Source organism: Myotis brandtii, unplaced genomic scaffold (genome assembly GCF_000412655.1).
Source record: "Myotis brandtii unplaced genomic scaffold, ASM41265v1 scaffold112, whole genome shotgun sequence".
Lineage (NCBI taxonomy): Eukaryota > Metazoa > Chordata > Mammalia > Chiroptera > Vespertilionidae > Myotis > Myotis brandtii.
Genome location: NW_005353838.1, coordinates 10,931,456 through 10,957,163, shown reverse-complemented (window position 1 = coordinate 10,957,163; position 25,708 = coordinate 10,931,456). Strand labels below are relative to the sequence as shown.

The following is a 25,708-nucleotide window of genomic DNA, read 5'->3' as shown; positions in this document are numbered from 1 at the left end:
TATATAATAAAAGCTTAATATGCTAAGTGTTCGGTCATCCGGTCAACCATCAAAGTGTAATATGCTAATTATATGCTAAGGCTGCTCAACTGTTCGCTATTATGTGCACTAACCACCAGGGGGCAGACATTCAACTGGTCGACCAGTTGCTATGATGTGTACTGACCACCAGGAGGCAGACAGTTGACTGGTCAACTAGTTGCTGTGATGTGCACTGACCACCAGGGGGTAGATGCTCTGGTAGGTTAGCTTGCTGCTGGGTCTGGCTGATCAGGACGGAGCGAGATGGGCCAGACACGCCTTGGAGCCCTCCCGTGGTCCCTCCCTGGCTGGCCAACCTCCCGCGTCCCTCCCTGGCCCCGATTGTGCACCAGTGGGGTCCCTCGGCCTGGCCTGCACCCTCTTGCAATCCAGGACCCCTTAGGGGATGTCGGAGAGCCGGTTTTGGCCTGACCCCACTGGTGCATGAATTCGTGCACCAGGCCTCTAGTAATTAATAATACCCTATTGCACATTTGAAAGTTGCTAAGAGAGTAAATCTTAAATGTTCTCATCACAGGAAAATAAATTTTTGTAGCTTTGTATGTGACAGATGTTAAGTAGACTTACTGTAGTGATCACTTTGCACTATATACAAATATTAAATCAATATGTTGTACACCTAAAACTAATATAATTTTATATGTCAATTATATCTCAGTTAAAAAGGGGGCTAAAGTATTTTAAAAAGAGAGAGAGTATACTCTCACTAAATATAATGCAATTTCATGGTGTACTCCAAGGAACTGTTACTATATGTTATAATGGTGGGTGGGTGTGAGTTGGGAATGGGAAAGGAGGGGTAAAATATGATAGACAATACTCCCTCAGACATGAAATTAAATATAGGTGGATAATATAGTTGAATGTTCGATTTTCTTATTTTGTCTTGTTTTAAACGTCCCGCTTGCCTTGAAATCCTTTTTTGGTAGTAAACAGAGCTGGCCAAGCCTTCAGATGCCTGCCATGCTAAAGCTCCCGTTTAAGGGAAACTATCTTGTTCCTTAGCCCTTGCTGGATGGATGGTGACTCTTTGTATTTAGCCATAACCCCTGGCTGTGGCCAAGTGGACACTAGAAAACCAAACCAAGAACATTGACTTTTGACTTGGTACAAAGAGATCTACTGGGCTAATCATAGTTTCCCTTGGATAATTTAAAAATACAAAATGTGGAGAGCTGGAGATAGTTTACAGTGGGGGGCAAAAATTGAAACAGTGCATTAAGGAATATCTTGAGGTAATAAACATGAGGGAAAGATGTGTTACCATGTATTATGGAGAAATAAAAAAATATGAAAAATCTGAGAAAGCCATTTAATAGTGAAACTGAAAGAATTGGGTATTTGGAATTAAGTTATATAATTAATAAGGAGACCAGTAGAAAGATGACTACCTGTTTGATTAATTGATTCATTTTTTTTAAATTTCAACAGATTAATTTATTGAGTTACTACAATGTACTAGACACTTTTCTAGCCCAAGAGTATTGCTCTGAAAAACAGAGAAGACAGTGATTCTCAACTGGCTGTAACTTTGCCTGCCAGAGAATGTTCGACAGTGTTTTAGAGACATTTTGGTTGTAACAATCTAAAACGGGCAGTGCTCTTGGTATTTTATTGAATAGAGAATGCTGCCAAATATCATACAATGCACAGGACAGCTTCTTACAAAAAATAAATAAATGATACGACTCAAAGTATATGTCATGTTGAGATTTGGAAATCCTGGAATAAGCCATCATAAGTATATATTTTATGGAGTAATTACCATCTTGTGGTTGATATTTAACTTTCTGTGTTTTCAGACGTGAGGAAGTTTACTGGAGTAAAATGGAGGCCTCGGTAATATTACCCATTCTGAAGAAAAAACTAGCCTTCCTTTCAGGTATGTTTTCTTTAAAATTGGAAGTTTTTGATGTATAAACTTGTTTTTTTATAAGTTTGACAGAAATGCACTTCATTTTTCTGAGATTTTTGTTTCAGAGGTATTTCTGAAGCATCTTTTAATCAGAATGGATAGCTATGCAAGCCAAATCTGTCACTGTTGTTTCTTGGCAGGCCAATTTTTATCTGTTGTGTAATTTGGTAAAATGATCTCCACAGGGTAGATGTCATGATGTCTCACTTCTTACATGAAAATGAAATAATTGATACAGTCTAAGAATAATTGACTAAATAGCATCTAAATAATTGTTTCTAAAACAGAGTAATTCGTTTTTATGATACCCTGCATCCTAGCTTGTCTTCCATCTTTCTATGAGAAGGTTTCAATGTGCTGAGGGAATTATGAAATATCAGTTACACAGCTTTCAGTTTTTGCTGTTTGAACTTGGTTAAACAGGCTTGGTTTACCTTCAGTTATTAGCGCAATGTCTGTATCAGCTAAGAAGAGTCAGAGAAACTGCGAGATATTTTATCAGTGTGAGAGCAGTGGTGGGTACATTGGGTGTAGTGATTTTTCTGGAATTCTGGATCACTGAGTAAATTAGCACATGCTTTAGAACAGCTACTGTGGCCAGCCTGTTTAGGGTTATTTGTATTATGTTATCTCGCTTTTTCTTTCTTACTCTTTAGATCCTATCAGAATTTTCTTGATATTTAGGCTACTAATGTCTTTTTATTTCAAAGCATATTGCAGCTCTCTGTAAATTGGCGTGTTTTTCTAGGGTAGTATAATGGACAAATAAGATATTGTCTATTAGTATTATTGTTTCCTTATTTATTAACATGCATTTCCTTTTTATGAAGAATCCTCTTCCCTTACCAGTTGACACTTACAATTTTCCATTCTTTTCTGATACGAAAGGTGTTGTAGGAAACATTTTCATTCATAGTTGGTGCATTTTGTACCAGTTCAGTAGTGTGTATTTCTGTAAGTGGGCCTGCTAAAGAGAATTTACATTTAAATGTGTGTGAGGTTTTGTCAGATTGCCCTCTAACAATATTGTTTCAAAATGCCCGTTGCTCCACACCGTTGCCAAGAGTGGATATTATTATTCTTTTATAATCTTTATCACTGATATTTTGTTTCCTTATGACACTTGTCTCTGTGCAACATTTGACTGTTGACCTTACCTATCTTGAAAGTCTTTTTCCTGTCAGCTTCTGCCCTCTTTTGTGTTTGTACCAGTGATTGCTTTATTGTTTGATAGTGAAAGCTTGAGGGCATAAGGTTAAATGTAGTTCTGAATGTTAGACCTGTCCTCTGAAGACAATTCCACAGTGGGTCCGCATGCTACAGTCCAGATATGATAACCTTTTTTTTAATACCCTGCATCCTAGCTTGTCTTTCATCTTATTAATGTAGGGATAAAGATTAACATTTTTTGAGGAGAAAATGAAGCATCTCTTAGCCCACCCCTCTTGATTTTCTCTATTGACCATTAATTATTTTAACCATTAAATTAACACTTGATTTTCAAACTTGTTTAAAAATAGAGAAAAACTTTTAAAACCAAAATCATTCAGGGAATAGAGTTAGAAAACCATGGATGCAATCTGTTTTTTTAAAACTTACATTCTAGACAAAAAAAAAAATGTGCAATTGAAAGTCTCAATTGATTATCTATTAAGTTGAATCACTTGAAATTACCATTTATTGAGGTTAAATAAAATGGTTGAATATCAGTAATTTATATGGCTAACCTAATAAAAGGATCCTCTATGGTTCGGTACATCAAGAATTGCACTTATGCCACTCATAGCAGTCATCTTGTTCACACTTTTTAGATCAGGGGTGGGGAACGTCCAGCTGGCGGGCCATATAAGACCCGTGAAATCATTTGGTTTGGCCCCGTCAAGGCATTGGGGAGTTAATTAAATGTTTGACTAAATATAGCAGGCAATTTTTAAGTTGATAATTTTGTATGACCTGTAATGATGTTATAAATATACAAATGACAGAAAAAAGGTTCCCACCCCTGTTTTAGATCATATAGAATAGTTTCCAGTAGAATCTGCTGGTTTTTAGGCTTCTAAAATGGCCACAAGTGTCAGTTGCATCAGAAAGGCTTCAGAGTGAAAAGTTAGTCATATGGGGAACTTTCAAAGAAGCTCTGTGTGTATAAAAGTATTAGTACATTTTAATGCTAATGGAAAATTGAATAGGAGTTGAACATATCCAGGTCCCATACACTCTTCTCAGCTGGGCAGGGACTTTCTCTTTATTGCCTCATGAACAAAGAATGTCTAGCTGACCTTTGTGCATTAACTCATATCAGTCCTCATCACAGAATGCTCTTTTGGCTTGGTTTATAAATTCTATCATTTTCTTAAGTCTGTCCTAGGAAACATTCCACATTTATCACAGCTCCTATAATTTTCTCAATTTCTTTAATCATTTTTATAACGCAGCCTAATAAATAAACTGTCATATTTCATACTGTTATTTCTTATGGCTTAAAGCTTTTCTTAGGTTGATTTAATTTTATTTATAAATGCTTATTGTGCTGGGCTCACAATAGGTGTTTGATAAGTTGATTAAATTAAGAAGCAGACTAGAAAGAAGAAAATTAAACTGATAATTGCTATGTATAAGGGAAAATTTCATGGGTGAATTTTTTTCTAAATTTTATATAATTTTGCTATACTACTATGGACATTTACAGTGTATAAAATAAATAGCCATTAGGTAGTTGTTGTTTTTTTTACTGATGTCTTAAACTTGTAATCATTTTGGTAGCATTGAATCTAAATATATATTATTTGTTTAGTGCTTTAATATCTATTACATGTTAAATTTAGCTTTTTTTTTCTTTAATAGGAGGAAAGGACAGACGAAGTGGCCTCATTCTGACAATTCCATTATGCTTGGAACAGACAAATATGGATGAGCTGAGTGTCACCTTAGACTATCTACTCAGCATTCCAAGGTGACTCTTAAGGTGTCTTTTCTTAAATCTCAATATGTCTTCATTCACTTACTAATGATTCTTGCTATTGTTAAAATATACTTTGCTATCTTATCTGCTTTTATTAGCAGTGAAGTTATAATTAAAAACACTAGAATCAGTAATTTATGAAACCACAACAGATAAAATATTCTTTTTATGCTCTTCAGGCACTGAATAATATACAGATTTCCAAAATGTATGTACTGTCAACTTTTAAGGAACATGAAGATTGAGTATTTATATATCATGCAACTTGAGAAAACTTAGAGAAATGTGTTGAATAGAAAGTATCTTTTATTTAGTTATCTCACTATATAGATACAAGTACATCTGCAGATTTTAATTTATTGAGTGAAGGCTTTTTAGAGTTTAAAACATTCTTGTTTTAAAAAATGAAAAAAATATTTATATTTTAATTCAAAGGTCTTTGGATTTTTAATTTTTATATTTTTTGGGTGAAGACAAAACTTACACGTTTCTATTTGCTTGAGCCTATCCTTCATTTCAACAACAAGGAAAACAAAAAAAGTCCTCTCCTCAACTTTTCCTCCCATCGGTGATATTTGGGGGCTGAAGTTTCTTGAGTATGCCTCCCAAAAACAACTGGATCAGAATCTCTGGAGGTCAACTCCCAGGCATCAGAATTTTGAAAAATGTCTCCAGGTTATGCCTGATTCTATAGAGTTCCAACATGTACAGAAGTTACCTTTCCATTTTTCTCAAATTTTCAATTTTTTAAAAATTCAAATTTAGATTTTAAATTGGTTCTTCCTAGTTGTAGAAAACTCATTTATGTTACAGAAGAAACATCAGAGCACAGAGGTTTAATGACTTGCCAAAAATTACACAGACATTAAGGTCGTAAGTCTTTAGTCACTCAGTAAATGAATGAGGTCCTACAATGAACTCCTCATTGTTCTAGGTACTGAGGAAATGGGTGAACAAAGCAGACCCAGTCCCTGCCCTTATCAGCCTTATTCCTTAATGGGCAAACTAATATTACAAATAAATACACAGTATATTAGATGTTCATGAAGGCTATGAACACTAGAGTTAAGAGAGAGATGGCTTGGAAAGGGTAGGTAAGTCAATATTTTACAAAATGGTAAGATTTTATCAGATGTGATTGAATTGAGGAAAAGGACCTATAGATGTCTGATGAAAGAGCATTAAGAAAGAACATTGAAGACAGAGTGAACAGGAAGTGCGAAGGCCCTGAGGCAGAAGCAGTCTCAGCCTGTGAGACCAGTAAGGTGGCTGGAGCAGTTTGAGAGGGATAGAGTTCTGGAAGAATGATTAGAGAGAGAGGCTGGAGTCAGTCAGGTCATAGAGGACCTTGCAGGCCATTAAGTTCTGAATGAGAAGGCAAGCCATTGCTGCATTCTGACTGAGGAGTGATTTGATTGAATCATGTTACATTTTTAAAGGGCCTCTGTATTTAAAGCACTGTGCTGGAAGCTGCCAAGATATCAGTAAGATAATATTCTTGCTTTTTTGAGAGCATATTATCTAATGAAGAAATTATAAACAATAATTATAATAAAAGCATGAGTGAAATTAGTGCCATTATAAAAGTATAAGCAGAGCTTTGTGAGTGGAGGAGAAGGAGCCCTTCATAGTAATCAGAGAAATTTTTAAGAGCAACAGAACACTGAGCTCTGGAAATCCTTTGGCAAATAGAGTGAGTGAGCTTGTTGAGGAGTCTCTTCTCTTTTACTGCCTGTTTAACGGAGTCACCTCGCCCTCGAAAGGCTCTTAATAGAGTAGGAACAAGGAGGCAGGATTTTAATAGTTTTTTGTTGTTGTTGTTGTTATTGTTCTTAAAATATAAACATGTTAATGGTAGTATAGGAATTTATTAGTATAGCACTGCAGCTCCTTCAACACGCCATTTATAAAGAACATAACATGCTTCTAAATTATGTATGTTGTTAAAAACAGTTTAAACTGTCACTCCACTTGTAGGAATGAAGTTAAAGAACAACAACAAAAAAACACCTTCTCCCTTGAAGTAGTTGAAATAGTGTCTTTGGATTGTGTGTGTTTTCATTATCTATTTCAGTAAAATGTGAGAAAATTATGATTAAGGGTGTTTTTAAGTACCTCAAAAGATAAATTTGGAATATTTCATGCCCTTAAGATCACTGCAGATGGTATTTGCAAGCTTCATTACTTTCTTTGTCTTAATATACAGATTAATTTAGAGTGTGCTTTGAAATATAAAAGCCTATGTAAAACTTCTTTAACAAAATGGGTTGTGTAACCTGTGTCTGAGACATGCAGATGCCAGTGAGAAGAAAATACCAAATTATGGGTTGGTTCACTTCTCTTGGCTCTAGTCCAGTGGTTCCCAAACTTATTTGGCCTACCGCCCCCTTTCCAGAAAAAATATTACTCAGCGCCCCGTGGAAATTAATTTTTTAAAAATTTTCAGTGAGAAGAAAATACCAAATTATGGGTTGGTTCACTTCTCTTGGCTCTAGTCCAGTGGTTCCCAAACTTATTTGGCCTACCGCCCCCTTTCCAGAAAAAATATTACTCAGCGCCCCCTGGAAATTAATTTTTTTTAAATTTTAATAGCAATTAAACAGAAAGATATATGTATTAATGTTTCTACCTTTTTCGTAAAATATAGTAAAGAAAGGTGTAAATTAGAAACATTGAAGTTTGAAATTATGAAACTATTTATTGAACTCAGAATAGAAAGGTAATACAAAAAAAGTTAAAACAAATGCACCTATGGCCATCACCGCCCCCCTGGATCGCTGCAGCGCCCACCAGGGGGCGGTAGCGCCCACTTTGGGAATCACTGCTCTAGTCCCAACCAGGAAAGGCCCTCTACTAAGCAGTCTGTGTCTTAGCTCTTCCTCCTGCAAATTCCCACAATGCATTGGAAGTCCCTGACTTGCTGCCACTTCTGTGAAAACCACTCAACAGCCAGCTACCCTCTCCAGCTGGTCTCTCTTGGGCTTTTGTCCTCCCTGGGTCATAGTGGTCTTCCTAGATGTCTTGTTGGTAGGGAACTCCAGGAATTTTCTCCTTACCTGATCCCATAACCAGCAATTAGATGTCAGATTTGCTTTCCCAGTAAGTCTTTATGTATTGTTGCTAATCCAGAAGTGACTGTTATATTGCCCCCCCAACAATACTAGTAGGTCCTATATTTTGTAATACAAAATCCAAAAATAGAACACTTCAGCATTCGAGATGCATAATTACTGAGATATAATTCAAATACCATGAAATTCACATACCCTTTAAAAGGGTACCATTTAGCAGGTTTCAGTATATTCACAAGGTCGTGTGACCATCACACTGTAATTACAGAACATTTTCATCAGCCTAAAAAGAAACCCTATACCCATTAGCAGGAACTCCCCTTCCTCCCCTCCTTCCAGCCTCTGGTAACCACTAATTTTCTTTCTTCTGTCTCTGTGGGTTTGCCCATTTTGGATATTTTATATAAATGGAACCATATAATACATGGACTTTTGTGTCTGTCTTCTTTTCTAGGTTTATCTATGCTATATAGCATGTGTCAGTACTTTATTTTTTTCTGGTTGAATAATATTTCATTGTATGGATTATCACATTTTGTTTTTCCATTTATCAATTGATGGACATTTGGGTTATTTCTGCTTTTAGCTGTTTTGAATTATGCTACTATGAACATTTGTGTGCAAGTTTTTTTATATGATCATATGATTCAATTTGTTCACCTGTTGCATACTTCTTGCTCTTATTTTGGAAGCTCAGGTTCTGTTCCTGCCTTTAGCAATATCATTCTTATGATCTTACTGTTTTTCATTAGAATTGGACATCACTTCTCCAAGAACTCTCTTGAGTAGCAGTTCTCAACCTGTGGGTCACGAACAATGAAAATACATCCTGCATATCAGATATTTACATTACGATTCATAACAGTAGCAAAATTAGTTATTAAGTAGCAACGAAAATAATTTTATGGTTGGGGGTCACCACAACATGAAATGTATTAAGGGGTCGAGGCATTAGGAAGGTTGAGAACCACTGCCTTGAGGCTATTGTGAATTCTTAGAGGGATTAAGGGAGGATTAGGAAAATCCCCTCAACTGTTGGATTTAAATCTCAGGAAAGGGTCTGCTGTTTACCTTTCCTATAATGTACACAATTGGGAAAACTTTGAGTGGGGAGAGGTTTCACTATAAATCCTTGCTCTGCTAAGCAAAGAGGTAGTTTCTTCCACTGTATTGGAGGAAGGGTAATTGAGATCCCTGCATCCAATTGATTTTATAAGTAAAACAACAACAACAACAATAATAATAGAGCTATGTGGCTTGGTTTTCGAATGGAGTTTTTTTCATATAGTTGCATTTTACTAGGGTAGGCTTCTGGAAAGTGTTAGTAAGTTCTTGAGTCATAGGTAATATATAGCAATAACACTTTCCAACACACAACATAATATTTTGCTGGTCACGTGACGGAGAGTGCAAAATGAGAGCAAAGGTGGGTTAGAAATGCTGTATTCAAGCTTTGAATTACTGGGCACACTGAATGCTACCTCATCTCATTAGTTTTCTCCAAAAGAACACAAAGAGACCCATTTCCAATGGTTCAGTAATAGCTTACTTCGTTTTCTACCTGTTTTACAGTATCACTTTACAAACCTTATACTCCAGACAGAAAGAAGAGACGAGAATTACGTGTGCACTTGGCAGTCATTAGTTACCTACTTCATTGTGATCCCATTTTATAGATGAAGAAATTAAGAGACCAGTGAGACTATTTGAAGGTTACTTTGATTTCTTGAAATGAGAAAAATAAATTGCTTGAGAAAACTCAAATGATACAGTCTTGTTGACAATGTAAACCAAACCAAGTGAGATTAATGCTGCTCCATATACAATTAAGATGTGAACTTTATTTAGAATTGTGAAGAATAAAATATGAAGTTTATTTTAATATTTTGTAGTTTTGTTTCATTTCAGTGAAAAGTGTAAGGCTAGAGGATTTACCGTGATTGTGGATGGCAGAAAATCACAGTGGAATGTGGTGAAAACAGTAGTCTTAATGCTACAGGTAATTTTATTTTTGACTATCAGAAAATGGTTTTATTTTACAACAACAGATAAGGTGATAATGGCCAATGCATTTCATTTATAGGACTGTGCCCAGGCTTCCCAGCAGCGACTGAGCTCTGAAATGCACAGCTAACTATTGGTTTGATACATTCAATTCAATTCTTGTAGGTTTGACTTTGAGGAGTAAAATAAATGTCAGCCCTATTCCAAAGGTTTGTAAATGATCAAAAATAATGTCATGTTTAAATAATTTAAGCCAGTAGGCCAGTCAGGGTAAAAGTGTGAGGGGAGACATTATCAGATTCACCTGGGAGCTTTTGCAGGCTGTAATATCTGCGTCATCCCTACTCCACCCCATTTTGATACTACAGGTAGGGAGTAGGAATGGGTAATTCTATTCTGCAAAAGCTTCTTAGGTAGTTTTGATAAATGTCTCCCTTCTGATCCCCTCCGCCCCCCTTTCCTCCACAATGCACCAGGAATCAAGATGGTCTATTTCAGTGGTCGGCAAACTGCGGCTCCTGAGCCACATGTGGCTCTTTGGACCCTTGAGTGTGGCCACGAAGTTTCAAATGCACTGTACGCGCCAGCCCGCACGTGGTATTTTGTGGAAGAGCCACACTCAAGGGGCCGCAGTTTGCCGACCACTGGTCTATTTCTTTCTAATCCAGAACTGTACTTAACAGCTGTGTCCCCAAGGACGCTAGCAGCTCACAAATTAGCATTTGTTAAACAGCTGCAATTATACAGGCCGTGATCTGATTCTAGTCTTGTGTTTTATATTGTCTTGTGCTCCTCACAGAATACATACATGGTCCCTTGCATATAGTAGGAACTTAGTAAACATTTGTTGATGTATTAGAAGCGTGTTGAGGATACTGTGATCAGAAATGGAAAAATAAAATATTTGAATAATTGAAAGGGCCAGATTGCTCTTACCTGGGTTTCCTCAGAAGGGCTTCTAGAGAAGGTAAAAATTAAGTGAGTGATATATAAGAGATTGTATAATTTAAATGAAAGAAAGTGAAAAGAGCATTTTTGGCAGCACACTGACTTTAGAGATAGCTCAAAAACAAAGCAAACACACTGAAGGGAGTTGATGGCAGGCCAGTGTGGGGGAAAGAAAAGTTGGCAGTTACATGGGATAGTGAACATTCAGTTAGGTAAATATCAGTGATATTTAAAGCAAGATCAAGACTTTTAAATGAACTAGGAAATAATTGGTAGCTGCTTCAGGATTTTGTAGAAAGGAGTGTAATTTAAAAAATTAATTAACAAGGAGAATGACTCAATGTTACAGCTTTTATTTGGGATAATTAGGAAAAGGAATTCAAGGTGTGGAAACTGGTAATTTATTTTTCAGTTTTAGTGCTTACTAGAGTTCGAGTACCGTACTAAGCTTGCTATATAAATTATCTCGTTGAACTTTATTCTTAGAGCCTTGGAAAGCAGGTTCTATTATCCCCAAAAGTGAACTGAGGTTCAAGGATTTTAAATAACTTAGTGAGGTTCTTGTAGTGAAAATGGAAAGAGCCACGATTGGAACTTATCAGGTCCTAAGCATGGTCTTAGCTTTATCCCTTACAAAGTTTATATTTTCCAGGTGATATATCTGAGATGGTCCCCAAATTATCTACCCATTTCCTTATTATTAACTGTTTGGTCTAAACCTTCACCATTAGAATCACTCCTTTGGCCCTGGCCAGGTAGCTCAGTTGGATAGAGCATTGTCCTGATAGGCCAAAATTGTGGGTTCTGTCCCCAGTCAGGGCACATTCAAGAATCAAACAATGAGTGCATAAATAAGCAGAACAACAAAAATTGGTTTTACTCTTACTTTCTCCCTTTTTCTCTAAAATTAATAAATAAAAATTTGGAAAAATAAAAAAGAATCACTCCATTGTATTGAAAAAAACATAGCCTCCTGAGGATCAGTTTTTAACAGAGCACAGATTAGTGCCCTACCATTACTTTTCCTGTCAAATATGTTCCCAGCATTGTTAAATTCCAATCACTGAAGATGAACTCTTCTCTGTCAAAGTTGTTAAAATAACTATTAGGTGAGAAATCCATTAATTATGACCTGTGTTCTTCCTTTCATCCTGTTATTCAACTGTGTCACAGATGCACTGGGACTTGCTGTCTGAACTGGACTTTGATCAGTGGCAGTTCTGAAGAACAATCAATGGCTGATTTAATCCCTTCTTATGATTTCTTTTCTGATAGGTATTTTAACAACTTTTGGATTTATTAATAGTTAACATTTTCAGAAATTGCAATGGCCTGTTGTTTGCTCCTAGTTAAACATTTTCTACATACGAAGTCTCTCATTGCTTTTATTTCAGAAGGTACTGGTATCAGTTGTTTGGGAGCCCAGAACTTAGTGCTGGCTCTCCCTAGGGCTAATATTCTCTCAGAGGGGTGGCTTGGTTTCTCTTGTTTCTCACAGCTTTAATATTTAATGATTTTGAAATAATAATCTTTCACTAGTCAGTATATGAATAAACTTTAATCTACCTTAAACTTCTTGGCCCTCTGATAAATGTTTTGATTTTGATTTTTAATAAAATGGAAATTAATAAAATATTGTACTTAGTTTATTCACAGCCCAGTCGTTGCAGGGAACACTAGGTTTGTGATGTGTCCAGTGCCATGTTTTAAGTAGGAAGGTCTTTGTGGCGCCCTAATTAATAATAACATTATTATTATTATTATATTATCATTATTCAGTTATGCCATTTATGGTGTAGAATATAAATTTGTGGTTGTTGGTTCCTGGAGTTTGTAAATAAAGTTTTATTGGAACTTAGCCACACTCATTTGTTTACATATTGCTTATGTCTTCTTTTATACTACAGGGACAGAATTTTAAATAGTTGCAACATAGACTGTATTGCATGCAAAGCCTAAAATATTTATTATCTGGCCCTTCAGAAAGAATTTACTGACCCCTGGTCTAGAAGATTTGAAATGGTGTGGTAGAACTTTTTTAGAGTCAGACAGGCCTGGTTTCTATTACAGCGCCATCACTTAACTCTTATTATGGATAAGTTACTTTAGTTCTCTGAAGCTCAGTTTATTCTTCTGTAAAGTTGGGAGGATGAAAGCCACTTATTAATGCAAATTCATTTATTCAATAAATATATATATATGGAATATCCTCTATATGCCAGGCACATAGGAGTGACATGATAGATAAGGTACCTGCCATTGGGCAGCTTATGTTCTACTGGAAGAGTTAGACAATAAGCAGGAAAATTACTAAATAATGAAACATCAGATAGTGGTAAATACTAGGAAGAAAAATGCAGTGGTAAAAGGAGACTGAGCCAGTGGTGCTATGTTAGGTAGGGTGGTTAGTGAAGAGGGAATATTAGAGTAGAATCCTATATGAACTGAGGGAGCATTCTGATATGGGACAAAGAACATTCCAGACAGGAAACATCAAGGCAAAAGTCCTGAGGTGGGAATAGACTTCTTACATTCCAGGAGCAGCAAGGCCAGCATAACTGTGGGGGAGGAGTGAGCTGAGGAGAAAGGTATGAGATGAGGTCTTGAGAGGTCACTGCCCTGGAGGGCCTTCTAGACCTTGGTAAGAGGTAGAGAATATTTCAAAGGCTGACTAGTTTGGGATATTAGCAGTGTAGGTCATAGAAACGGGCAAATTTAAGATATATATAAGGAGCTTGCTGATAAAATATACATGGGATATTTATACATGGATAAATGTTAATTTCCATTTTTAGGTAATATGAATAACCATATCTATTAAATGTGAAATTGTATTTGTCAGAGATTAGCTTTGTCCTTGTTAAGTTAATAATCATGCAGAATCTTTTTTGTATAGTGACCTGTAAGAAACTTATTTTGTGAGAAAATAGATTTTACATTATTTGAAGAATTTCTCCAAGAAAATTGGGTTAGAAAAAAGAAATTTTATAATTTTCCAACTAAAAATTGTCTTGCAGTTTAATCTATACATATTCCTGTTTGAGAGATTCAGTAAAACAAAAATAACTAACATGTACTATGTGTATTGCTGTTTATCTTCACAATGGAATACTGTAATCTTTTCTGAGTCAGCTTATCTTTCAAGTATTTCGTTATTGCCATATATGTTTTGAAGTTTGGAGTATTTCTTCTACTTTATTATTTTAATTATTTTCCAAAGGTCTCTTAACTACTCAGCCTAATCATGAATATCTAATAATTTATAACTTTAATAAACTATTCATTTTACATGTATAATTTATAATTATTTTTTTATATTTTACAGAATGTTGTTCCAGCTGAGGTGTCCCTTGTTTGTGTGGTAAAGCCAGATGAATTCTGGGATAAGAAAGTAACACATTTTTGCTTTTGGAAAGAAAAGGATAGACTTGGCTTTGAGGTAAATATAGGAGTGTGTTATATCTTTAAATATAGCGTTTGCTGGTATTGTTTTGTTTGTGCAGCTTTGGATACTATGCAGTGTGTAAGTAATGCTTCCTCAGTGCCTAAGCAATGATCAGTAAGTATATAGTCAGCATTCAGATACTTGTTGAATGAATTATGGCGCTTTGTCAAAGACCACAAATGCTTTCTTATTTTCATTTATATCACTCTTTGTTAACTCCTTTGAATAAGTAGAAACTTTTTAGTCAAAAAGTTTCTGTGAATTACTACAGGACATTTAAGTCATACTAGGAAATTGTAGACATTTTGTAATTGAGGTCAGAGCATATTTTATATGATATGCCAATTTTTTTTAATTTTTATTTTTTAGTATCTGGTTTGGTTTTGATACATGAACACCATTACCCATCCTTTCCTATTGACATTTCTCTCTCCCTCTCACTTTCCTTGCATGAAAGTACATCTTATTGTAGATCAGGAAGAAGTCCAAAGATGAAATAGAAATTTAAACAATTCTGTCATATTTTTCCTTCCACAACCTGTTAATCCCAGCTTCCTAGTAGGAGAGTTGATAGATACTAAACTTTATATCGGTTAAATAAAATATGGAAGCTTTGCAAGGTGTACAAAGCCCAACTCTTACCCTATAGAATATAGAGCCTTCAGTGTTTGTACAAGTCAGACAATTAAGACCCATTTGGACCTTGCTATACTATAACACATGTTTATTTTCAATAAAATCAGTGTCAGTGGATGTTTGGTCTGGAGGAAAGGTCGCTAAGGTGTCTGAGAAAGATTTAAGAAAGCCTGGTTAATTCTTTTTAAAAAAAAATATATTTTATTGATTTTTTACAGAGAGGAAGGGAGAGGGATAGAGAGTTAGAAACATCGATGAGAGAGAAACATCGATCAGCTGCCTCCTGCACACTCCCCACTGGGGATGTGCCCGCAACCAAGGTACATGCCCTTGACCGGAATCGAACCTGGGACCCTTGAGTCCGCAGGCCGATGCTCTATCCACTGAGCCAAACTGGTTAGGGCTAGCCTGGTTAATTCTTAAATGAGGTAGCTTGGAATGTCTTAAAATGAGTGATTTTTTTTTTCTTCACTTAAAGAAAATATTAGGTTATGATTTACAAGCAATAAAACTTATCCATTTTAGTGTACAGTTTTGAGAGTTTAGACAAACATAAACAGAGGTATGTAACCACATCACAATCAGGAAATATCTCATCACTCCAAAAATTTCCATCACGCTTCTTTGTAGTCAACTCCTTCTTCCATCTCTAGTCCCTGACAACTACTGAACTGTGTTCTGCCCCTATAGTTTTGCCTTTTCTAGAATGTCATAGAAGTGGAATGACACAGTATGTAACATTTTTAATCTGTCTTTTTTCACATACGCATTTGCACTTGAGATTCATCCATGTTGTATTGATAGTTCTTATTATTTAGTTATAGTATTCCATTGTGAAGGTGTACCACAGTTTGTGTATCCATTCCCCAGGTTGTGTTCAGTTTTTAGTGATTACAAATAAAGTACTATAAACATTCCTGTATAGGCTTTTATATGAATTTTTTATCTTGAGGGGTAAAATACTTAGGAATGGGATTGGTGGGCCATATGGTAAGTATATATTTAACTTTATAAAACACTTCCAAATTAGAATTTCAAAGTGGCTGTATAATTGTGCATTCCCACCAGCAAAGTATGAAATTCCCATTCTTGTTAGCACTTGGTATTATTGTCAGTTTTTGTTTGTTTGTTGAGATTATAGTTATTCTAGTGGGTGTGTAGAGGTGTATCATTTTGGTTTTAACTTGTATCTCTCTAATGACTAAAGATACAAGTATATTTTCAAATGTTTATATATCATTATTTACCTTCTTTGGTGGTAAACATTTTTGCCCATTTAAAAATAAATAAATATGGTCTTTGTTTTCTTGCTATTAAAATATGAGAGTTCTATACGTATTTGGATAAAGGTCTTTTATGAGCTTTGTAATTTGCAAATGTTAAGTCTCAGTCTGTCATTTGCCTTTCAAGATCTTAACAGCATGTTTCTAGAAGTTTTTAACTTTGATGAAGTGCAGCTTTTTTAAAAAATATATTTTATTATTTTATTGATTTTTTTATAGAGAGGAAGGGAGAGAGATAGAGAGAAACATCGATGAGAGAGAAACATCGATCAGCTGCCTCCTGCACACCCCCCGCTGGGGATGTGCCCGCAACCAAGGTACATGCCCTTGACCAGAATCAAACCTGGGACCCTTCAGTCTGCAGGCTGACGCTCTATCCACCGAGCCAAACCGGCTAGGGCTGAAGTGCAGCTTTAACAATTTTTTTTTTTTTTAATGAACAAGGCTTTTTGTGCTGTAGCTAAGAAATTTTTGCCTAACACAAAGATTCTCTTAGCCCTAGCTGGTTTGGCTCAGTGGATAGAGCGTTAGCCTGCTGACTAAAGGGTCCTGGGTTTGATTGCCATCAAGGGTACATGCCTGGGTTGTGGGTTTGATCCCCAGTAGGGGGCGTGTAGGAAGCAGCCGATCAATGATTCTCTCTCTCTCTGTCTGTCTCCCTTTTCTCTCTGAAATCAATAAAAATATATTTTAAAAAAATGTCTCGTATATTTTAGGTTTTATATTTAGATCTATGATCCATTTGAGTTAACAGTTGTGTCAAGTTATTATCTGATAATATATGTTTCATGACTTTGGTTATTGTTAATTTGTGCAAGTTATTTTTTGACACAGTATATGGTCTATTTTGATTTCCTTGTGTATGTGACAAGAATGTGTGTTTGCCATTGTGGGCGGAGTGATCCATGACTGTCAAGATGGTTCATAATGTGATTTCAAATTGGTGTTCTGTTTATTGTGTGTGTGTGTGTGTGTGTGTGTGTGTGTGTGTGTATGTGTTTCAGTTTGGGTATTTTCTATTGATCCATTTTCAAGTTCATTGTTTCTTGGCTGTGTTGAGTTTGTTAATGAAGCAAACTTACTAAATCTCTGTTGCCATGTTTTTGTTTTCTGTAATTTATGTTTGACCCTTTCTTGTAGTGTCTACTCTTTGCTGAGTTTCCCCATTTGTTCTGCAGTTTGTCCATGAGAAACTTTAGCATCCTATATAATAAAAGCCTAATATGCTAAGTGTCCAGTTGTCTGGTTGGCCATTCAACCAATCAAAGCGTAATATGCTAATGATATGTTAAGGCCAGTTAACTGCCTGCTATGATGTACACTGACCACCAGGAGGCAGACGCTCCGACTAGTAAGTTAGCTTGCTCCTGGGGTCTGGCTGATCGGGACTGAGCGAGACATGCTGGACACACCCTGGAGCCCTCCCACGGTCCCTCCCCAGCTGGCCAACCTCCTGCATCTCTCCCCAGCCCTGATCGTGCACCGATGGGGTCCCTCAGCCTGGCCTGCTCCCTCTTGCAATCCAGGCTGAGGGCGCCCCCTCTCCCCGAGTGCATGAGTTTCGTGCACCGGGCTTCTAGTATATTATAATAATCTTAAATTCCCTACCTGACATTTTTTATATCTGGGTCTGTCTCATTCTGGTTATGTTGTTTGCTTGTTTATTGGCAGTGGGTTGTTTTCTTTCTTGCCTTTTGTGTGCCTTGTTATTTTTTGTTGGATTTTGGACATCTTGTTTAGGACAGTAGCAATTGAGGCAGATGGTATTTGTGCTTGCATATGGGCCCATCTTGTCTTTTACAAGGCCTTTTAGTGGGGCACGGGAAGGGTTGGTGGGTTGAGCTGAGTTGAGTTGGCTTTTGTTGTTGCTATTGTTTTCCTCAGTGTACCACAGGCTTCAAGTCCTCTGGCTGCTTTGTGTTGATGATGTGGGCTGGTTTGCCAGAGCGGTTTCTTTTTATAATACAGGGTGGTACAAAAGTAGGTTTAGAGTTATGAGTTTGCAAAACCCAGAGTTTATTCTTGTATTATTATTTATTAATTATTGTGTTATTTTCCATAACATTTGTGAACCTATTTTTGCCCCACCCCGTTAGTATTCCACCCTCAGCTCTTGGTTTTTCCTTTGCACCTGTGTGTCTCAGAGAAGGTTTCTCTTTGCACTGCTGACTTTCCCTCAGCAGTAGACTGCTGTTACTTGTTACTCAGTGTTTATCAGAGGGACATTCTCTGTTCTGATATAGCTTCGGTCTTAGGCGAGCTCTGTAATGGTGAGTCCAGTGGTTAGGGCCCCCTTAGTGCCCCAACTTCAGGGGGCCTCTGTAATCTGGGCTCATAATATATTCCTGCCCACAATAGGATAGAAGGTTCTTCTTTTCTCTTCCTCCAGCTGCAGTGGGGCTTTACTAGTACTTGTGCCCTAAAGCCACTCTATCATCCTTATCTGAGTACCTGAAGATTTTTTTAAAATATATTTTATTGATTTTTTACAGAGAGGAAGGGAGAGGGATGGAGAGTCAGAAACATCGATGAGAGAGAAACATCGATCAGCTGCCTCCTGCACACCCCCTACTGGGGATGTGCCCGCAACCAAGGTACATGCCCTTGACCGGAATCTGGGACCCTTGAGTCCGCAGGCCGACGCTCTATCCACTGAGCCAAACCGGTTACAGCTGAAGGTTTTTGTTCTTTTGGAGAGGTAAGAGTTGAAGAATCTAGGCTGTGCATCAACTTCATGCCTTTCTTTCCCATAGTGGCTGCTGCTGCCTTCTCTAAGGCCTGTACTCTGAGAGAGGCTGTGCTGAAGTTTCTTAACTACTCCCAATCTTCCTCTGGAGTCCCTGGCAAGTCTGTGGAGAGGAGCCTGCAAATGAGTTTGAATTCTTGTGGCAGCACCTCCCAGGGCTCTGCAACTTTGATACTAGCCCACTTTTGACCTTGAGCATTTCATTTCAAATGTTAGCTGAATTCTTTCCTGGCTCGTATGGAGTCTAGCATTTTCTCCAGATAAACAAGTGTTTCAGCTCCATCCATCCTTGAAGGTGCAAGTCTTTCCTTAGATTTCAGGTTAATTGGTTTCCCTGTGAACTTAACTTTCATGGATTCAAGAAAAGTTGTGATTTTTCAGATAAACTTGTACTGTTTTGTTGTTGTTCTTATAAGGATTGGAGCAATGCTCTTTCCATCTCTATTTTTTTGTTAATCCTCACCCAAGGATATTTTTTCCATTGATTTTAGAGAGAGTAGAAGGACATTGATGTGAGAGAGACACATCGATTGGTTTCCTCCCACACGTGCTCCGACCAGGGCCAGGGATCCAGTCTGCAACTGAGGTACATGCCCTTGACCAGAATCGATCCCAGGACCCTTCAGTCTGTGGGACCACACTCTAACCACTGAGTCAGACCGGCTAGGGCTCTTTCCGCCTTTTTACATGCTAAGCAGAAGTCAGATGTTTTGTTTTTCACTTTTATGTTTCAGCTTTTGTCATTATTGACCTGACTGTGATCTAGATATAGTAGAAGGGTATAAGCTAGCATGTACATTAAGAAAGGTGTTATCCTGATAATTGAATGAGAAATGCATCCCAGGGAAGAGAAACAAGTGTAGTGAGGGAAGGAAGTGAAGGCTGAAAGCAGGAGGCCTGGTGTTGCCATGGTGAGTGAGTACTTAAGACAGTCAGGGAGGACCGCTCCTCCTGCCAGGAAATGTTGCTCCAGGAGGATGCAAAGTGATCAGGAGCCAGTAGTTCAGAAACGAAAGCCACGGGCACTGAGTGAGGGAGAAGACCCCTTTGTGAGGAGCCTGTCATAGCCGGCATAAGCATAAGCATCTGCTCAGAAATGCTGTGTCCAGTTGGGTCTCATGCTTTATGAATTAATTGTGATGTAATACCATGCATCTTGGAGGATAAAATGTAAGACAGAGAATTCCTGTCTGCCTTGATTTGATATCATAGATTGATTTTTTAAAACTCAAGCATTAAAGCTTCTTGTTTCAGCATGTTTTCTGTTAGGCATTGAAGAGGTTCAGCTAGCACATTTTTCCAAGTAAAAGCCTAATGTCCTAATGAGGTGAGAGTAGTTTCAAATGCTGCCTCACATACCACCAAACATACTCAACTGTACCGGGCAGTTCAGCACCAGCCATTAAGTGATACTTAGAGCTATATGTAAAATTGAATTCAACGTAGATACTTGTTTAATTAAAAACTACTTTCCGTGGTGTTATTTTGGATCATTTGGGCTGTTGAAAGTACATTATAACTTTGTTATGAGTACTTGTGTTCCTGTAAGCATCAGTATGTTTTACCTCATGGAATTATCCATAACAAGGATTTATTACCAGCTGTCTACATGTTCATCAAATAAACACCCAGTAGTTATTTTAATGACACCTTGTTCCCAGATGATTTCACATTTTCTTGCCTATCATTCTTCCTACTTTTTTTCCTCTAGATGAAGTTCTTCCTGTTAATTTCTCTAATGTTTTTCATCAGCTATTGCATATTCATCTTTCATTGCGCACCTTAATGTTTCTTCAGCCATCCTTCCTGTGTCTGAAATAGTTGCCTACCTGTTCAGTTTCTTCTTTAGCAGCTCAGATATTCAGGTCCTTTCTGTCCTTTGCCAACATTTTACCTCATGGTGTTGATGGATTTTGATATAATTTGCTATTGTCTATCAAATGATAAAATAAAATTGAAGTCGTCCTGGCAGTAGTCTTTTCCTCAAATTGGGAGACTAATAATCAAAGGGATCTCTACCTTCTCATTCTTTATTGTCATTCATGAGAGTAAAAGTGTTATTTACTGGTATGATAACCAGCCACCATTCTAAATTGTTTTCTTCTCATCTCTTTTTATCACTGCATCTGATCCTGTTCTTTTTCTGAGGCCATACTAATGTTAGATCTGGGACCAAAGACTGCCTTCATGTTTCTCTATCTATTCTTTCCAGTTTTTGTAGAAAGTTATTTTCCCTTAGAAAAATATTCTACAGCAAACAAATGCAATCAAAGATACACATTGAGATAGTATGTGTATAAACATATATACACACGAGTATGTACTAAGTACGCAAAGACTTACCAAGACACATTTTAATTCCAAATCTTGCACACACATTCTTAGCATAAGTAAACTAAAAAGTAAAATATCTCAGTGCCTGGAGAGTGACAAGTTCAGTGTTATGTTCTTTAAGAATATTGTATTAGGAAAGGATACGTGTTCTAGTTACAAACAGAAGAATGGCAGTAAGGGAGAGACAAGTTTTAAGCCTTTTCTATAAATTCGATTTCAGATTAAAGAAAACCTTCACAAAAGTTTTGGTTAAAGACAACATGTTAAATATTTTTCTCTTCAAACTTATTGAACAATTGCATATGCTATTTAACAAAATATGCTTATTCATTTAATTTGTCTTAACCTCTCAACATAAAATAAAGGAAAAAGTAATGTTTTATGTAGGACTTTACTATTAAAACAATTTCATAGTGTTCATTTTCTTTGAAAGGATTTGGCAAAGTGATCTTTTTTTCTTCCTTTTTGTAGTATATCCTTAAATATATTCTATGTCATAAAAGAAAGTGAATCTGTACTATTTACATTTAAGTTAATTTTAGGAAAAAGCTTTAAAAGAAATATTCAGATGCAAATAAACCTTTGCCACATATAACTAACTGCAGATTTTTTCTTTGGCTTATTAAACTTGAAATCTGTTGCCAATGATTTTATGGATTTAGGAACTGGAAAATATAAAAAGGTGTGTGTGTGTTTAGTGAGATTAACCAGAGTGGATGGAAAGTGACGTGCTCTTCATTGGGCAAGAACAGGTCATATATTAGAAACAATGGCCCAAGTTAAATGTATGGGATGACAGCTGATCAGAATTATGTCCTCTTAGAGCTTAAAGAGACATCATTAATAATTTAATGTAGCTTCTTTGGCAGATTGGAGAAATAAGCCAGGAGTGAATTCCTTTATGTTGACGTCTACAAGGTGAGTGAGTTTGTGTCAGAGCTAGGGTATAAACCTGGAATGATTGGCTCCTAGCTTAGGATCCTTCTAGTTATTTAATGGTGTTTAACTTAAGAAAGGAATTTGGAAACTCTTGGGGGTATTATAGTAAAGCCTTTGGCCCTCTGCACTATTATGACCAGAGGAGCAACAACATGTAGATTTATTTAGAGTATTGTCAACAAAGACTTTAGAAACAAACCAGAAATTGTTAATCCACTTTATGAAAGTGTTGTACAGCTGTCTCTGGATTATTGCAGAAACAAAAAAGCTATTTCCTTTAGAGAACCTTATTTATTTTTATATTTACAACATATAAAATATGTTGGAATACATAAAATCCAATAAATAATACTTTTAATAAATAAATTTAAGTTCCATTAAATAATGATTATTTAGAAAATAAACAGCACATCATTAAAAGTTGTTACAATATGAGGGACATGATAGAGGGATTTTTTAAAAGGATATTTCAGCGTTTTAAATAGAATATTGTGCCAAATAAGGCTCAATTAAAGAGCAGAAAGATCATTTATTATGTTTTCCATTCATTCTATTTTCTGTCCAGTCATTTTTTTTCAGGAGAGAGTGTTTTGGAAATGTCATCTTTTCAGATGAGAATTGATGGTCAATTTAGCAGGTGGTTTACTTCCTCATCGAATAAATACATTGTTAGTATATACTTAGTTAATAAATAGCTAGACATTTTTAGAGAAAGGAGAAGCCCCTCCCTGGGATCTGATTGTGTTTAATCTTTCTAGAGTGGAAGTGTCTGCCTGGATCCCAAAAGGAGTTGGTGGCAGCATGTATGGTTTCTATGGCTTAACTCCACTTATTGTTGAATGTTTAACATCATGTCTGTCTCCAAGAACTAGTCTAAAGAAGCTGCATTGGAGCTAGAGGATAAAATAAAGCCCTCTGTGACAAGTTCTTCACTAAGAGAAAACCGTTTTCTGTGTTTCTTTTATTGTTTATTTTAAATTAGCTCCCATTGGTACCTAAATAGTAAAATATGCTAAGCTCCTTATCCTAGAGATAACATTAAATTGCCATTTAAAGTAGATAGGTATTATACAGTTTGAAGTTATTAAACTAACCAAAAATGTAATCTAATATTCTGTATCTTATTTCTTTTATTTTTTTAATGGAAAAAAGAATCATATGTACTCTTAACTTCCCTGTCATTACCACCTCCCAATTTTCCTTGTTCTACCTCTAACCTCCTTGCTTGCTACCTCAGTAGAGGTACTGTTTCCCCAGTCTGAGGTTGAGATCTCATCTTGTTTCTTCTATAAGTCATTTCCTTCTTCTAATGATTCTTTTCTGTTTTTAGTTTTTTTAATATGGCATTTGGTACATACTATTTTAAAAAATGTATATGTATAGAAGCAGCTTAATAATAAAACAAACACTTGAGTACCTACCACATAACCTAAGAACTCAAATATCTAGAATGTGAAATAAATCTGAGTGCCCCTCTCTGATCCCATTCACCCATCCCCATCCCTGAACACTTAAATTATTTGTGTTTATTCATCTTCTGTTTATGTTTTCTTTCTGTATGTGTGTATTAAAAACTTAAATGTGAAGTACAGAATGTTTATCTTTTATATTTATACTAGAAGCCCGGTGCACAAAAATTTGTGCACTGGCAGGAGGCGGGGGAGGGGATCTCTCAGCCCAACCTGTTCCCTCTCACAGTCTGGGACCCCTCGGGAGATAACCACCTGCTGGCTTAGGCCCACTCCCCTGGTGGCAGATGGCACGCCTGATCCCACGGTGCCTGCCCGTCTCCCTCGGTCGCACACGGCAGGCCCGGATCCGCGCTGGGGTGGGCGGCGGCTGGGGATCCCGCTGCTGTCTGTGCAGGGCAGCGCAGCAGGATCTGCCTGCAGTATGCAAATTTAACGGCCATCTTTGTTGGGTTAATTTGCATACTCTTCTGATTGGCTGATGAGTGTAGCGAAGGTACAGTCAATTAGCATCTTTGTCTTTTATTAGTGTAGATTTAGGGATATTCTAAAATAATATATTTGGTTTTATTTGTTTTTTGAGTTTTATAAACATGGTATCATGATTTTAGTCTTCACTGACTTGCTTTTTCTCACTCTTCATTACCTAAGAGTCATGCATATTCTTGCATTAGATGCAGTTGCTGCATGCTCACTGCTGAATGTTATTCCAGTGTATGAATAAAAACAATATACTTATTCTGTTGATCGGTATTTGGTTTGTTTCCATTCTTTCACCATTATAAATGATGCTCTATAAACATATACAGGTATATGTCTCCTGATAAACATGTATAAGGTTTTTGTTTGTTTGTTTGTTTGTTTGTTTGCAGAATATCTAGGCATAGGTTATAGAAATGTTTACAATTTCAAGATAATGCCCAATTGTTTCCCAAAGAGGCATTTTAATTTGTATATCCACTTGTGTATAAGAGTTTCTGCTGCTCTACGCCTTGCTACCACTTGATATTGGCTAACGAAAATATTTAAATTATTATGGTCTTTTCTCAAGTTATCCTTGGATATCTGTTAGTTTAGTCTCAAAATAAGTTGAGGGTGTTTCCTTTCTTTTTATTATCTGAAAGCATTTAAGAAATGGTCTGTTCTTTGATTTTTTAAAAAAATTTAAATGAAGCTTCTTAGACTGTGAAGCTAAGCAAGTAGTTTATAGGTCATCAGGACAAATGTACTGATTTTACAAGAGGAGACCACTGAGGCTTCCAGGCTTCACATGACTTGCTAGAAATCTCAGGGCTAGTAAGGAGCAGGGCCAGAATTGAAGCTGGTTTGAGGTCTGCTGTACTTTGTAGCATCACACACAAACTTTCACAACATAGTTACTTAATAAAATACTTTTTAGCTACTGAAAATTGATTTGATTTTTAAAACTCACTTGTAAACTGGCTGGGCCTGGTATTTTCTTTCTGGGAAGATTGTTTTAAAAGAAAAATGTATAGTTATTTATTTTAGTTTTTAAATAAATAATGAACTCCCTGTATCCCTACATCTAGTTCCAACAATGATCAATGCATGGTCCCTCCTGCCTCATGCTTACCTACCCTCAGCCACGTTGCTCAGGGAAAACTGAGGATATTATAGTGAAAGAAATTGAAGATATTTCAATTTATCTGTAAATAAATTTTTCATTGTGTGTCTCTAAAACATAAAGACCATAAAAACTATAACCCAATACCCATTATCATGCCTTAAAAAAATTCTTTAATATCTAAGAGCCAATTGATTTTAAAATTGTCATTATTTGATAAGTGTTATAAAAAGATTTGGTTCTATATAGAATATTATTTATAAACCAGAGGCCTGGTGCAAAAAAATTTGTGCACTCGGGGGGGGGGGGGGGGGGGGGGGCCCCCCGCC

General features: G+C 36.5%; 1 protein-coding gene across 1 annotated transcript in view; it reads left to right on the top strand.

Annotated features, from left to right (window-relative positions):
* Positions 1-1,844: 1,844 nt before the first annotated feature.
* The window catches only part of SESTD1 (SEC14 and spectrin domains 1), a 65,201-nt gene continuing 41,337 nt past the window's right edge, over positions 1,845-25,708 (top strand). Inside the window, exons 1-4 of the mRNA XM_014546426.1 lie at positions 1,845-1,924; positions 4,802-4,910; positions 9,899-9,989; positions 14,268-14,381. Coding sequence (XP_014401912.1) covers positions 1,870-1,924; positions 4,802-4,910; positions 9,899-9,989; positions 14,268-14,381 — 369 coding nt within the window. The 5' untranslated portion in view covers positions 1,845-1,869. The remainder of the gene's footprint in view (positions 1,925-4,801; positions 4,911-9,898; positions 9,990-14,267; positions 14,382-25,708) is intronic.